The following is a 13,272-nucleotide window of genomic DNA, read 5'->3' on the forward strand; positions in this document are numbered from 1 at the left end:
GTCTTTGGAAATGAGAAATCACACAAATTGGAAAAAAAAACGAATGAACTTACCTTAAGACCATGGTTCTATGGTGTCGATGAAGACTTTGAGCTAATCCGGATGTTATCTAGACATAGCTCTCGTCTGTGGGCGCGTGTCGTCTTCCATTACATCTGTGATCTTGTGTGTAACTCAGGAATTGCCGATTCTTTTCGGATAATAACCAATCTATTACAAACAAACCCGACAACAAGCTGTAAGATATTCATTTTGCTGGATTTTCTTATTCCACATTTTCTTATTCGCTTTATATAATACAAATGTATGTACAGTACAATCACATTAATCTTTAATTTGTTGTTTTACGCTTGCTTCTCCTATTTTCTCCCCGTTGTATTCGAACGCCGTATTCTACCGATCTTTATTACCGAGTTTAGCTTTGTTTTTCTTGCTTTCCAGTTTTTGTATTTTACACTGTTGCGTCCTCGGTTCGGTTCACCTTTCTATAACAGCCCTTCCTACTAACGGGTGGCGCTTTTCTTCTGCCCCCCTCCGGTTCATGCTATGTATATATCGACAAAAAGCCTTCTCCGCTGTGTAGTAGCGTAGTTTTGTTGTATTCTAGCTTGTACTACTACCTTCCAACATTCTTATCCACTCATTCATATGGTGCGTGGTGCAAACTGGTTGCTTTAACAAATCCTTTTAAAAAAACACACACACACGCGCGGGGCTGGATCGTTTTGTAATTCACAACTCTTCATTCAAACTTTTCTCGCATGTTTTCTTCTTATGTTTCTGTATGGGCTGATGTGTGTGGCTGTGTGTATGTCGTCTGTGTGGTTTGAGTATAATCATATTTACGATTTTTATGCATTTGTTTCTACACTACACTATCCACATATTTGTCAACTTCCGCTTACCCATTTTAACTGTATAGTATTTGTTGTGTGAGTTTGCTTTGTGTGTTTTTTATAGTATGTGTTTTCCTTTTCTCTTTTTTCTCATCCCAGCATATCCTTTCCTTGCATTTGCATTGCGATGTGTTTGTCAATGTTCCGTGACGGGGGGGAGGAGGAGAATTTTTGTATTTTGGTTACCGCCATTTGGCGGTCTCATTTGGCGCATCCGGAAGGAATTGGTTTACGTTACGTTTTGATTACTTATGTTCACTCTATCAGTGCCGTACGTTCTTCGCTGCATTTCTGGCTCAGCATTTGCTCGGCATTAGTTTGTATTATTTGTAGTTCAAAACTGTTTTTTTCTTCTTTTGTTTATTCTTCTGTCTCACTTATCACAACAATCATTCGATAGCCGTATCCCGATAGCTGGATGCATGCAGGAGTTTAAAGGACAAAACAAAAAGACTATGAATCTTCACGTCCCATTTAAATAAATTGAACGTGCCCTTTACAGGAACGGAAAAATCAAGAACTATTCAAAAGGTCTTTTTTCTGTGATCTAAAACAAATCACAATCCTACAAAAGTACGCACTCACAAAATACAAAGAAAAAAAATGTACCAAACTTTTCCATTCTTTGCACTTTATATTCTTCCACAACATTTCGGGAGAGTATTTCAAAGCAGAGCAAGACATAAATGTCGGCAATAGTGTTTCCGGTTTGAAACAGGAAACAGCACACAAGAAAGAAGTGTTCCATTACCATTATAAATAGCTTTCCCCCAGTGCCTCACATAACTAGAAGAATGATACATTCCGAAAGATTTCGATATGAGCATATGTGTGGGAGACAGTTTGTGCAAACTATGCGCATTTAACAATAAAAATTCGACAGATGTTTCACGTTCGACAATATGTGTTTTTTTTTTTGTAGAGTTCGAGTGCAAATGTGTATGGTGTGAGTATCTGTGATTAAGAGCTTGGTAGGATCTTTCCCTTATCATTCTCCTTACCCAAAACTGTTTCTCCCTTACCCTCAAAAACACGCGCTAACCGTTAGATCTTTTCCGCCCCATGTGCATCACAATCAATTGCAATTGGTTTGTCTGTTGTGTGAGTGTCTTACAAATATATAAAGACCGAAAAGTACAAGAGAAAAAAAAACTAACCAATTTCAATTACTTCTACAATTCAGTGTGTTTGCAACCAATTGATAAAAGCAAAAAATCATCCTACGCTGACGAATCTTATAAGCGCAGGAAGACCAAAAAACAAGACAGGACAAATAATAACCTTACAGTATGCTCACATCACAGTGGCACACCCAATAAACACATTTAATACCCTCATGAGTGTGAGCCTTGGAATAGAGTCTTGTGCTACCGGAAATGATACTAACAAAAATCTCGCTGTAATTTTGTGTTTTGTTGCATGTAAGTTGTTTTTTTTTAGTGTAGATTTTATATATGTAAAAAATATGTTTGTCGTTTTTCGTACTTCGTAACATAATTCTTGGCGGTAGATGCCTAGCGCTAACTATATACGTTTTACACTAGAAATATGTGTTTAGCTTTTTCATAAATGTCCTGCTGTCTTGTACTGTTCTGCGCACACCGTCGTCATCGCCATCCTCCAACACTTTTCTTCAACGCAAACCCCAATTAAACTTAGCGTTAATGCAACTTATATTACGAGTAATGTGTACGTGTCTATCTGTCTGTGGAGGTGTGTTTATGTTGTACCATTCCGCAAAATCCGTCCTACGGCGTATGCGGCACAAGTATTACAAGCAGCAAAAACTTACAAACGAACTGAGAACCAACAAATGCGCTTTTATAGAGGTATTTGACAAACAGGAAAATTAACACAATTTTTCCCACAATCTCTCACTCTCCCTTTTCATCCCACGTACCACCGTTCGGTGTTTGCTCCCTTTCGCACACTACTATAATTATCCACTAAATCCGATATATGCACTTTGCTCTAAACACTAAACATTGGACGCATATACGATGGGCTGTGCAAACGCGCTTCCATTTTTGTTTGTTTTCTTTTTGTGTATCTGTGTGCAACTTGCTCGACATATTTTATGCATTCCAAAATTTTGTTTTTGTAGTGTTATTTTGTTTTCCGGTTTCTTTTGTTTTTTTTTTAATAATTCTTCTTCTTGCTGTGTATGTATCGGACATTATTCATTTTTTCCAATCATTTCTAACTATTGTGCCTTTGTTCATATATTATTCTCATCAATCGATCCGTAAGAAACGTTCCTATAGACTTTGGTTTTGCGTACACACAGTTTGCTCATTCACACTTTATGCATTTGTCAGCCACCGAACTCGAAATGGAGCGCGTCCGAGCGCGTTTCACCACATTCTCGTACCATCCATTTTCACAACATTTGCCTTTCCATTCCGGATCACTGAGAGGTGTTCTTTGTCCACTGGCGTTTCGCTTCACTCACTTTTTCGTTCTACACTTTTAGTAGCTTTAGTTTTGCTTTCCTTTCGTTATCGCTTCATCACATGCATTTTATTTGTTTTGTATCTGTCCTGCCTATAAGATCACCACGTTTGCTTTTATCTTTTGTTATTGTTATTCTGGTTTATTACTGCTGTATCTACGTTTAGTTTTATTATTATTATTATTATTATTATTACTTCGTTACCATAGTAAGTTTAATATTAATGTTATTAATAGTAAATTTGTACATGTTTCACATGCTACGCTTTCACATTGACCAATTGGATTTTGTTTTTAGTTATATTTTTATCTCTCTCGCTCTCTCTTTCGCTTTCTTGTTCTTTCTTTCTTTTTTAAACTATTACCTTTCCTCTTTCTTTGTTTGCAAAACATACCTCGTTTGCTCTTCTGTTTTCTGTGCGCCATTAGCTTTGCACACATTTGCACTGCCCGTGTGAACTTTAAAAACATTGCCATTCTTTTAGTGACTTTTTTTTGTTTGTTTGTTTGAAGTTGGGAAAGGGGATGGTTTGGCTTGTTGGGTTAGTTTTGTTTATTTGCGTTGCGCCTGCTAATATATTCTTTGCATTCGCGTTCACTACCCTACGCAAGAGACGATTGACACGCGGTGTAAGCACAAAGGATAGTGCCATTACAAGGAAGTAAAAGTGCGGCATAAGCTAACTAGTAGAGTATGCTACATTAACTATGCTGCCATTGTGCCTAATCATCGTATCATATTGTTGTCGTTGGTGTGCAATTATGATCGTGTCGTACATAGCACACCACGTTAAAAAACGAATTGTTCCTACTACGAATGACGCTTTTGGGTTTGGGTTTATCCCTTCTTAACACTTCGCCAATAGAAAATGAATGTCTTACAGTTCGTGTTTATAGCTGCTGATCCGTGTATAGTTTTTGTACGTTTAGCATTGTTGCATTCACTTAAAATATCACGGATAAGCCTACCAGAGAAAAAACACACTAGTGACACAATGACACACACAGGAACAGGCATTTGCAATTCGTATTGGTTTTTAGCGCTTAATTGATTGCATGTTGTTATTTGTTTTGTTTTGTTGTTTTAGTATATATATATTTATAGCTAATACGCGGTGTTTTGTATGGTGGTGGCTACGTGCTGGTGCTCGATGATGGAAGTGGGATGATTGGTTTCCATTTCTAACGACTAGACGAACATGCACAGTTTATCTCGTATATTGTATAACCACCGCGATCTAAGAGAAGAATTGTTACGTTGGACTATTCCTGCACGAGTTTGTATATCGTTTGTTTATCACTGAACGCGACACTTCTAACATCAATCAACCGTGACGCGATATTTGTTTTGTTTTGTTTGTTTCAATAACGCCTAGTGCATTTAGGAGTTACTTTGTGTGTGTTTTCTTTTCTTCCATTTGCGGGTTGTTTTTTTGTACCTTTTGAACAAGCTGAGACAGAGACACGGCGCGCTTTTGGAGCTCTAAAGCTCGAACAAACATAAACTAGGCGTGTTTGCTTGCTATACTACTGCTGTATATGCGGTGTATTGTTAGAGGGTGAATCGCTAAAGTTATCGTTATATGTTTGCTCTATTTGCTGAATTTGTATCGTTAGCGCTGTGTACGTTCAACTTCTATCATTCACACGACCTACCTTCCCCCACAGCAGGATTAATTATGTGTTTCGTTTGTTTGTTATTTTTGTTTTGTTTTCATTTGTTCATTTTCACATTTGTATGCTTTAATTATTCCAATTTGTTTTCAACCTACACAACACACATGCACAACAATGTTTGTAATGAATATATATATATGTAAGTTTGGGTTTTGTTTTGTGTTTTTTTTTTGCCATTGATTCACATTTCTTCCAATGAAGCGTAGTATGTAGTATGTAATCGCACAACATTCTAACAGAAGATTTAAAAATTATTGTAGTATCTGCTACAGAACAGAACAGTAGTATACGCTACAACAGAAGGATGTAATGCGTGGTAAAAATGTACTATTCTTCGCATTCATTACAGGTCAATTATATTGTTTCAAATTACAGGTCGATTATATTTTAGACGAATGTTTGCGTATGTTTACTTCATCGCTTTTCGGTGAAGGAAGAAACGGTTTACAATAAATTTGTTTGATTTTGATTTTCGTACGATACAACAACATTCCATTGTACCTAGTTACACTAGGTACATATATCTCGGCTGTTGCATTAGTTAAAGTGTAAACACAAATATTATTTTTTATTCTCCGATAGCTTGCAGCATGCCACTAGAATTTGTTTGTGTGTGTTTTTACTTTGTTGTTGTTGGTCTGTCTGTTGGATTTTTTGTTTTTGTAGCACAAAATTGTTCTTCTTGTGTCACCAGCGCACAGTTTTAGGTATTAGTGTACCGTCTATATATCTATCTATACATACACGCAGCATGTACAGCACGGCATATGTGCATCTATGAATACACACATATTTCTATATATAATTTACTTCAATTTCTTCAGAAAGAACGGCCAGGACTTGTATATATAATATATATCTATGTATATATATATATGTATATATCTATCCTTAATGAACGCTTACATTATAGTTTAACACAGTTACGCAATATTTGTTTGATTCCTAAACATTCAGACAAAACTTTAAAACAGCCATTCATTCTTTTGTCTCATACATACCTCTCCATCATATCTTATCCATCACACAACACTCCCTCTCACTCTCATCCGCTCATTCGCGCGCACATTCAAACACTTTACAAATAATCCACAGATTTTCATGTTCTTCCAGAGACTCGGTTCTCGTCGAGAGCACCACCCGCACAAGGAAAGGTTGTGCGTGCAGCCAGTGTAAATCATTTGGCCGCGTTGTTTAAACCGTACATGCTTTCACTTTTTTCACCTTCTAACTCTTCCTCTCTCTCTCTCTCTGTCAGCCTTCTCGCCAAATGTTTTGCAGATCTTTCGAAGGGTTTTTGAATGGGATCCGCGCACATTACACGCTAATGCAGAAACGGAACAAACTAAACACAACCCACCATTCACATCAAATCTGCTTGCATCGCTAAAACTTTTGTACAAACGAGCAAAATGCACAAAGGAAAACATAAAACTCTGTACCATTCTCGCGTGCCATCATCTCCTAGCGCACTTACTATCCCGAGAGCGAGATGATCATACTAAAATTAGGATAATGTAATGATCTTACAAATTACCATATACAAACGAACGAGCACGTAATCTGCAACCATTACGTCGATGTATTAGAAGCCGTGTTTCACAAAATATTCCGTGTATGGGTTTTGTTTTGTGTTTTTTGCCCTTTGCTTATGGAAATAGTAAGAATCTGCACAACGGTTCCGTTGCGCATAACTCATGCTACACACATAGAACATATTCCAAAACTGCTCTTCCTTGCTGCCTTACTATTACATTCTATTATACGGCTGGCTCGTTTTATCACCCCAACGCTTTTCTTCACTACAACACTGATCTCGCGTTCTATCTTAGCATCTACCGGTTTTTCTCTTCACGTCGCGTCTTTTTTATCACCCGTGTGTCTATCGGACCATAGTTTACTGGTTTCGGTTTTCTGCGTTGTTATGTTGCCGTTACGCTCACTTTCATTTTCCATTCCTTCCTACCTGATACGATCAACTAACTCATGGAGTTTATATTATACGATGCACATAGAAGGCCAACACACTCCTTACGATACTTTATTCCCTTCCGTTCGCTTTGCTTCATATGACAAAAGAATTGATAGCTAATTTTCCAGCTAACAATAATCCATTGTCGGTGCAAAATTATTCCGGTACGTATTATACGCGGGCGTATGAATGATACGTAACATAAAATTAAATTAATACCCTCCAGCGATAAACAGAGCTTACACAACATTTATGCGCCAATGCGTATCCTTTTTAAGGACAGTGGCGATTCTGATTCAATTCTAATCAAATAAGAGCAACATTTTTTCGATATTCATTTTTGCTTCATTAACAAACTATTAACGCAACCCATCATAAAGATAAAACTCAAATGCACGACATCCGCGTTCATGATGTGCGAACGTTATGATCAATGATCAAGGAGGATCGAATGCGTTCGAACGTTTTTCCAAACACACATACAATATTTTTTAAAATAGTGTCCCTTTCAGTCCCACAAAAAGAATTTAGCATATTATTACAATGGATAACATTGATTTGATAAGAATGCGAACTTATAACCTGATAACATCGCTATCAGAGAGAAAAAGAGAGAGAAAATTGCTTGATGTAATGTTCCCCACCATGTTTTTTCAACCGATTTTTGCAATTACGTTATAATTGCATTGAAGTTACTAAAAATATTGCACAAACAAATGAATTTCTTTTTTCGAAGCCTACCTTCCCATTTCAATCTTTTGTTAACTTACCAAAAAAAACTTAATGAACTACAATTTAAAACAAATAATTTCCATTAAGAAATTATTTTCTATTTACTACAACAAGCTGAATGTTAAAAATTCAGCATAAGAAGATACTGTTTTTCAACTCTATTGAACAGCGATTAAAAAAATTGTGTTGAGTAAGTCTGGAGGAGATCAAGAATAAGGGATAGGCAAAGCGTACTTCATCCAACTTCCCAGAATATTTGTATCGCATGCAAGTTTCCCGCATAGTGTCAACTGATTTGTTGACTAACAAAACTTTACCAAAACTTTACCTAAATCACTTATACACATAGTGCAGGTATAATTTTAGATGAAAAAAAATGTTTGTTAAACTTCGAACAAAGCGTTCGATTTGCAAATGATGGGGTGCTGCTAACAGTGTTGTTGTATGATATAAAAATGAACTTTACGTACTCTAATCTCAAACCTACTACTTCACTATCGAAACGAATAGCGCACGTGTGTATACGTATTTGTGAAAGATTTAAAAGAAATAATCATAAAAGCTACACCAAAAGCATTATTCAACAATCTGTAGCCTTTCTGCTTGGATCACATTACTTATCGAAACAAACGAGTTAAAAAATGAGGCATTAAAATGTACCCGACTGACATCGAGAAGAAACCTAGTTGCGCTTTGTTGTTAGCAAACGCATTTGCTCTGTTTTCATACGTTTTAATTACTGAACAGTACTCGACAACAAACACAAATCGAAATGAACGAGCTTGAAAAAGACCTTCGTATGTAAGAGTTTGCCACACGCACCTTCGACCGATGACAGAGAGTTGGTGTTTCGATGTAGATCGTCACACGTAGAACGTCAAACGTGCGCTTCTATGGTGTGTCTTGGCTGTGCTTTAAGCGGCAAATGAAGTCATTCCGGGCCAAACTGGTCCTCCACTGGTACTACTGCTACTACCAGGCGGCGGCGGTGCTTGTTGCCGGGAGGAGGATGATGAGGAACCTCCACTAGTTTGCCCGCTTCCACCGCTACCGCTGCCACCACTTCCGCCGCTTCCAGTTCCACTGCCACTCGGTAGGTTTGGTGCAAATGCCGGATACTTCAGCGTGGTCTGCAACAGATCGTTATGCTCCTCGAGCGAGTTGGTCGCGTAATGTACCACGAGTGATTTGAGCGAATCGTATATAAAGTACGGTTCCGCAAAACCGTACCCTCGCTCCGTCTGATGAATGATGCAGTGATTCACCCGACCGTCACACGCAATCGACAGCGCATAGTTTGCGATACCGGCATTGCGCGCCCGTATCAGGAACGTACCGGTTGGTTTGTTGGCCAGCTTTTTCTCCGCATCCTGCCGGGTGTAGCGTTCCCGCAACCAGGTCGTTTCGTCCAGGTGCGGCAAATCCTGGGTCGAGTCCGGATTCGTCGCCGAAAGGAAACCGTCCTTGAGAATCTGCTTGATTTGCGCATCCGTAATGGACTGGCGTTTGAGCGCCTCCAGATACTGATCCTTCTGCTTGCTGAGGTTCAAAACTTCCGGCTTCAGCTTCATCGATTCGCGCTGCAACTCACGCATACGCTCCCGTTCCCGCTCCATGTCTTCGTCCAGATTCTTTTTGCACTTGCGCAGCTCTTCCAAACGGTTTTCGATCAACGTGCGATTCTGTGCCAGGCTGCGCTTTTCGTGCGGCTGCGCTTCCTTCTCGTAACGGGCCTGCGTTAGCAGCTGATCGTTGAACAGTTTGTCCGCCTCGATGAACGCTTCCTGAGCCTGCCGGCGTAGTTCGAGATGGGACTGAGCCTGGTTGAAAGCTTCCAGCGTTGATTCACGCATGTTCTGCAGATCCGTTAGCTTCTGTACCGTTTCGTAGAAATTTTGCGCGAGCTGATGAATGTCGCCAGCCGTCGGGTAGAGACTTTCGTCCTCAAACCGCGATATCGGATACAGCAAGCTAATGTCGAGTATGGTGTTATACTCCTTCAACGTGGTCGTGCGGAACTCATTGATCATGCCGACCAAACTTTCGAACGTGCACTCCTGCGTGAAACCATACTTGCCATTTTTGTGATAAATCTTTATCGGACGATCCGTACCATCCTTCTTCAGCACGAGCGTGTATTCGCCCGCATCGTTGATGGCGTCGCGCACCAGAAACGAACCATCCTGTGCATCCATCATCTTTTCCTTGGCAATATCGCGCGAAATCTTACCCCAGTACCATTCGGCATCGCGCAACTCCTGCGGTGTATCCGGATCGGTCACCAGCGGAGCACCGCCGGTAATCAGCGTTCCGCCACCACCAACACCACCGGAACCCGATTGTTGCGGTGCGCTCCGTCCCAAAGATGTGGTGCTGTACTCACTTTCAATTAACGGTGCCGCAACTGATCCTCCTTCCGGTGATGCTATGATGGATTTTTTCGTCGATCCAGTTCCAACGGTACCACCCGTGCGGGATGTCTTTCTCGGTGGAACGGCCGGTATGGAAAGAAACTCCGGCAACGCCTCATTCCAGTCCAGTTTGTACATAAGAATTTCCAATACCCGCAAATGGTTCTTTATGTTACCCACGAAGTGCCTGTTATAGGGAATTAAAATAATGATTAATAAGCCAAACGTTGCAAAACAAATTACCATAAACCATTGCTTCACTTACACAATCCTCTCCCACGCTGGGCGCATCAAAATATGGCACCAATTTTGCAACAGCATCGTTGGCTGTTGCTTGTTACCGCGCATAAACTGCAACCGACAGATTCGGATCAGATGCCGCATGAAGTAGTGCAACGTCTTGTTGTGATGTGGTGCCATGTCTTGTATAATTGCCTTCATACGCTCCACAGCCTGCTGGTCATCGAGCTCTGTAGAAAACCGAAACAACAACAAACACGATTATTAAAATCAGTAAATTCGCGGTTAACGATAGTTTTTCACATACTCGAAGCATCGATAAACGACTGGTACAATGTAACCGGTATGAGCGGATCGGGCAGCTCGTGGAAAAACTTCTTCAGCACCGTCGCAACGCACTCCGGCGTGTAGCCGTTCAGATCGATGTTGAGCAGATTCTCGTTCAGTGCGTCGCGCAGCTTGTTCACCTCGTCGTACCGAACCGGTGTGGTACGGTAAACAACGTACAGGTCGAGCCCTTTATCCATCACGGCCTTCTTTTCCAGGCTGGCACAGAGATCTCCCACGATTTGCGGAGCTGGCTGCTGTTGGACGTCAAACAGCAAGCAGAGACTCTTGCCAAAGATGTGCTGGTGCTCCTGTCGGAATGCTCCACCGAGCATATACCCACCGTAGGTGGTAGCTAGCTGTTGTGCCTGCTGCTGTTGTCCGCCACGCTCGGGAGCAGTGCATGGTTTCAGACCCATCACCGAGCATTGCCGGTGTACGACCAAACGGCACTTTGTGCAGAACAGTCCCTGATGGACCAGTCCTAACAGATAGTTCTTGCACATATCACATTTTTGCTGTTTCGAAAATGAACCGTTCGTCAGCTTATGCCCGTTGAATTGTTGATCGGAACCGGCCGAAAGGTTTACTGTACTGTGTGCCGAAGCTGGCAATGTCGGCAGGTCTGCCGTTGCAGTCATGTCTGCACTCGTCAGAAGTTGTCTGATCGTCGTCAGGATAGTATTCTGATGGAAATCATTCTTAATACCCATTTGCTGAAAAAATATATACGTAGAACACGACGAAATTTGTATTATATACTATGAAGTTAATACGTTTTATGGTTCATACTTAACCATAACTGTCACCACTTACTTCAAGCTTATCACGATCCAAATTCGGTAAATCACAGCCTTTTATAGCTTTCGTTTTGAATACCTCCACATGGTCATACATGTTAACAGCAGTCATCCATTCCAGCACATTTTCCGTTGTCCATTCGTTAATTGACTAAAAGATTGAAATTGCGATGGCATTGAAATCTTCGAAATCTTCCCGTGAGATTGTATATCACATGGTGCAATTGCTTACCTTTTCCGTTCTGAAAGTACTCGGTATGTTCTGGTACATTTCCGAATTTCTTTGGCACGGCCTATACAAAGCCATCGGTAGACAATTGACGTGGAAACACGCGGAACAGTCTGTTGGGCAACAGCAGAAGAAAAGGAAAAGATTACACACGTGTACCGCAAAGCCAATACTACTTGCAATACTTACTTCTACACTGTCCACCTTGCCTTCCAAGCCCCCAGATGTAGTCCTGGCCTGAGTATTCGATGACGTCAGATGACACAGGGATTCGGCACGAAACAGCAGAACCCGACAGCCAGGGTGGGAAAAGGAAATCGATGTTCATACACGAAGAAGGATGCCGCGAAAGTTTTGAAAGTATTGGAAACGGGATGATGATAATGAAGAAAGAGCAAGGATTGGTATTTGGGAGAAAGATAAAGACGAGGGAAACAGTAGGAGATAAAGAGAACGAGAGAAAGGAAGAGAATAAAGAAAAGGAAAACAAACAAACAAACAAACAATAGAGTTAGTTCAATCTTGTTTTCTCCTCTTTTATCGCCTCCGTCTTTCACTAATGCACTAAACACGCCAAACCACCGTACGTACAAAAGATTTTATCAAAAGTTTTATGACAAATAGTCAACCAAACATGGCTTAAAGTAAACTTGTTTCCGAATTGAAAAGTTAGCAAACAATGCAAAGAAAGCAAGTAATGCATTTGCAATTTCATATTTTCTCAAAGTATCACAGAGTTCGTCAATTGCATCCACATTCAACCCAGAGTGTTACTACCAAACAGACAGTAGGACAACCGGTGCCAGTCAGTAAGTCTACATGCGCTCTACACTTCTCTCTCATCCATTCTTTCAATCATTAGTTAGACAACTCTTGGCCACAAGATGTTTGTTGTTTCGTTGGTTGGTTTAGTTTGATAAAATTTTGGTTGGTCTTCGTTATACTTACAAAACAAACATATAATGGGTGTTACAAAGTAAACAAACTCGGTCGCGTGTACTCTGCTGTTACCGGTTCTACTAGCCATTTCATCTTTTAGTGCTACGACACGGTCACCAGTTAGGAGTAAGTAATGTTTTAATGTGTTTTAATGAAAATAAATTCGTACACGTAAGTGGAAAAGAGGGGAGTGATGAACATCAAAACATAAAAAAAAACAAACAACAAAAACAAGAGAAAAAAAACATAACAAAATGAATTACAGGAAAGCGGCAATAAGGTAATGTGGGTGTTTTGTTTAGAGAAAAGAGAAAAAGAAAGAGAAAGAGATAGAAAAAGAGAGAAAGAGAGAGAGAGATAAAAAGAGAAAAAGTATAAATCATCTTTGTATCGAGAAGACGGCTCGAGTTGGGATAAATTTAATTTTTACATATTCTTATTCACACGCTCACACTTTAAGGAAAAGAACAAAATTACTTCACAAAAGCAATTGGCAATCATATTTGGTAGATTGACATAGAAAAGCAACATTGTGGTGAATGTTTCCGTTTCCAATTTTTTTTGCCACGTTTAAATTTAACCCAATAGCATCAAAATA

General features: G+C 40.0%; 1 protein-coding gene across 2 annotated transcripts in view; it reads right to left on the reverse strand.

The window, feature by feature from the left end:
• Positions 1-246: 246 nt before the first annotated feature.
• The window catches only part of LOC125770071 (phosphatidylinositol 3-kinase regulatory subunit alpha), a 35,590-nt gene continuing 22,564 nt past the window's right edge, over positions 247-13,272 (reverse strand). The window contains exons 4-10 of one of the 2 annotated variants that reach the window (XM_049439279.1): positions 12,684-12,776; positions 11,925-11,972; positions 11,739-11,848; positions 11,523-11,657; positions 10,687-11,422; positions 10,405-10,609; positions 247-10,326 (exon numbers count right to left, since the gene is read on the reverse strand). In XM_049439279.1, the coding sequence (XP_049295236.1) occupies positions 8,643-10,326; positions 10,405-10,609; positions 10,687-11,422; positions 11,523-11,657; positions 11,739-11,848; positions 11,925-11,972; positions 12,684-12,776 (3,011 nt within the window). In that variant the 3' untranslated portion in view covers positions 247-8,642. The remainder of the gene's footprint in view (positions 10,327-10,404; positions 10,610-10,686; positions 11,423-11,522; positions 11,658-11,738; positions 11,849-11,924; positions 11,973-12,683; positions 12,777-13,272) is intronic. The other variant, XM_049439280.1, reaches the window with a different exon arrangement.

The sequence above is a fragment of the Anopheles funestus genome, chromosome 3RL (genome assembly GCF_943734845.2).
Source record: "Anopheles funestus chromosome 3RL, idAnoFuneDA-416_04, whole genome shotgun sequence".
In the NCBI taxonomy this organism is placed as follows: domain Eukaryota; kingdom Metazoa; phylum Arthropoda; class Insecta; order Diptera; family Culicidae; genus Anopheles; species Anopheles funestus.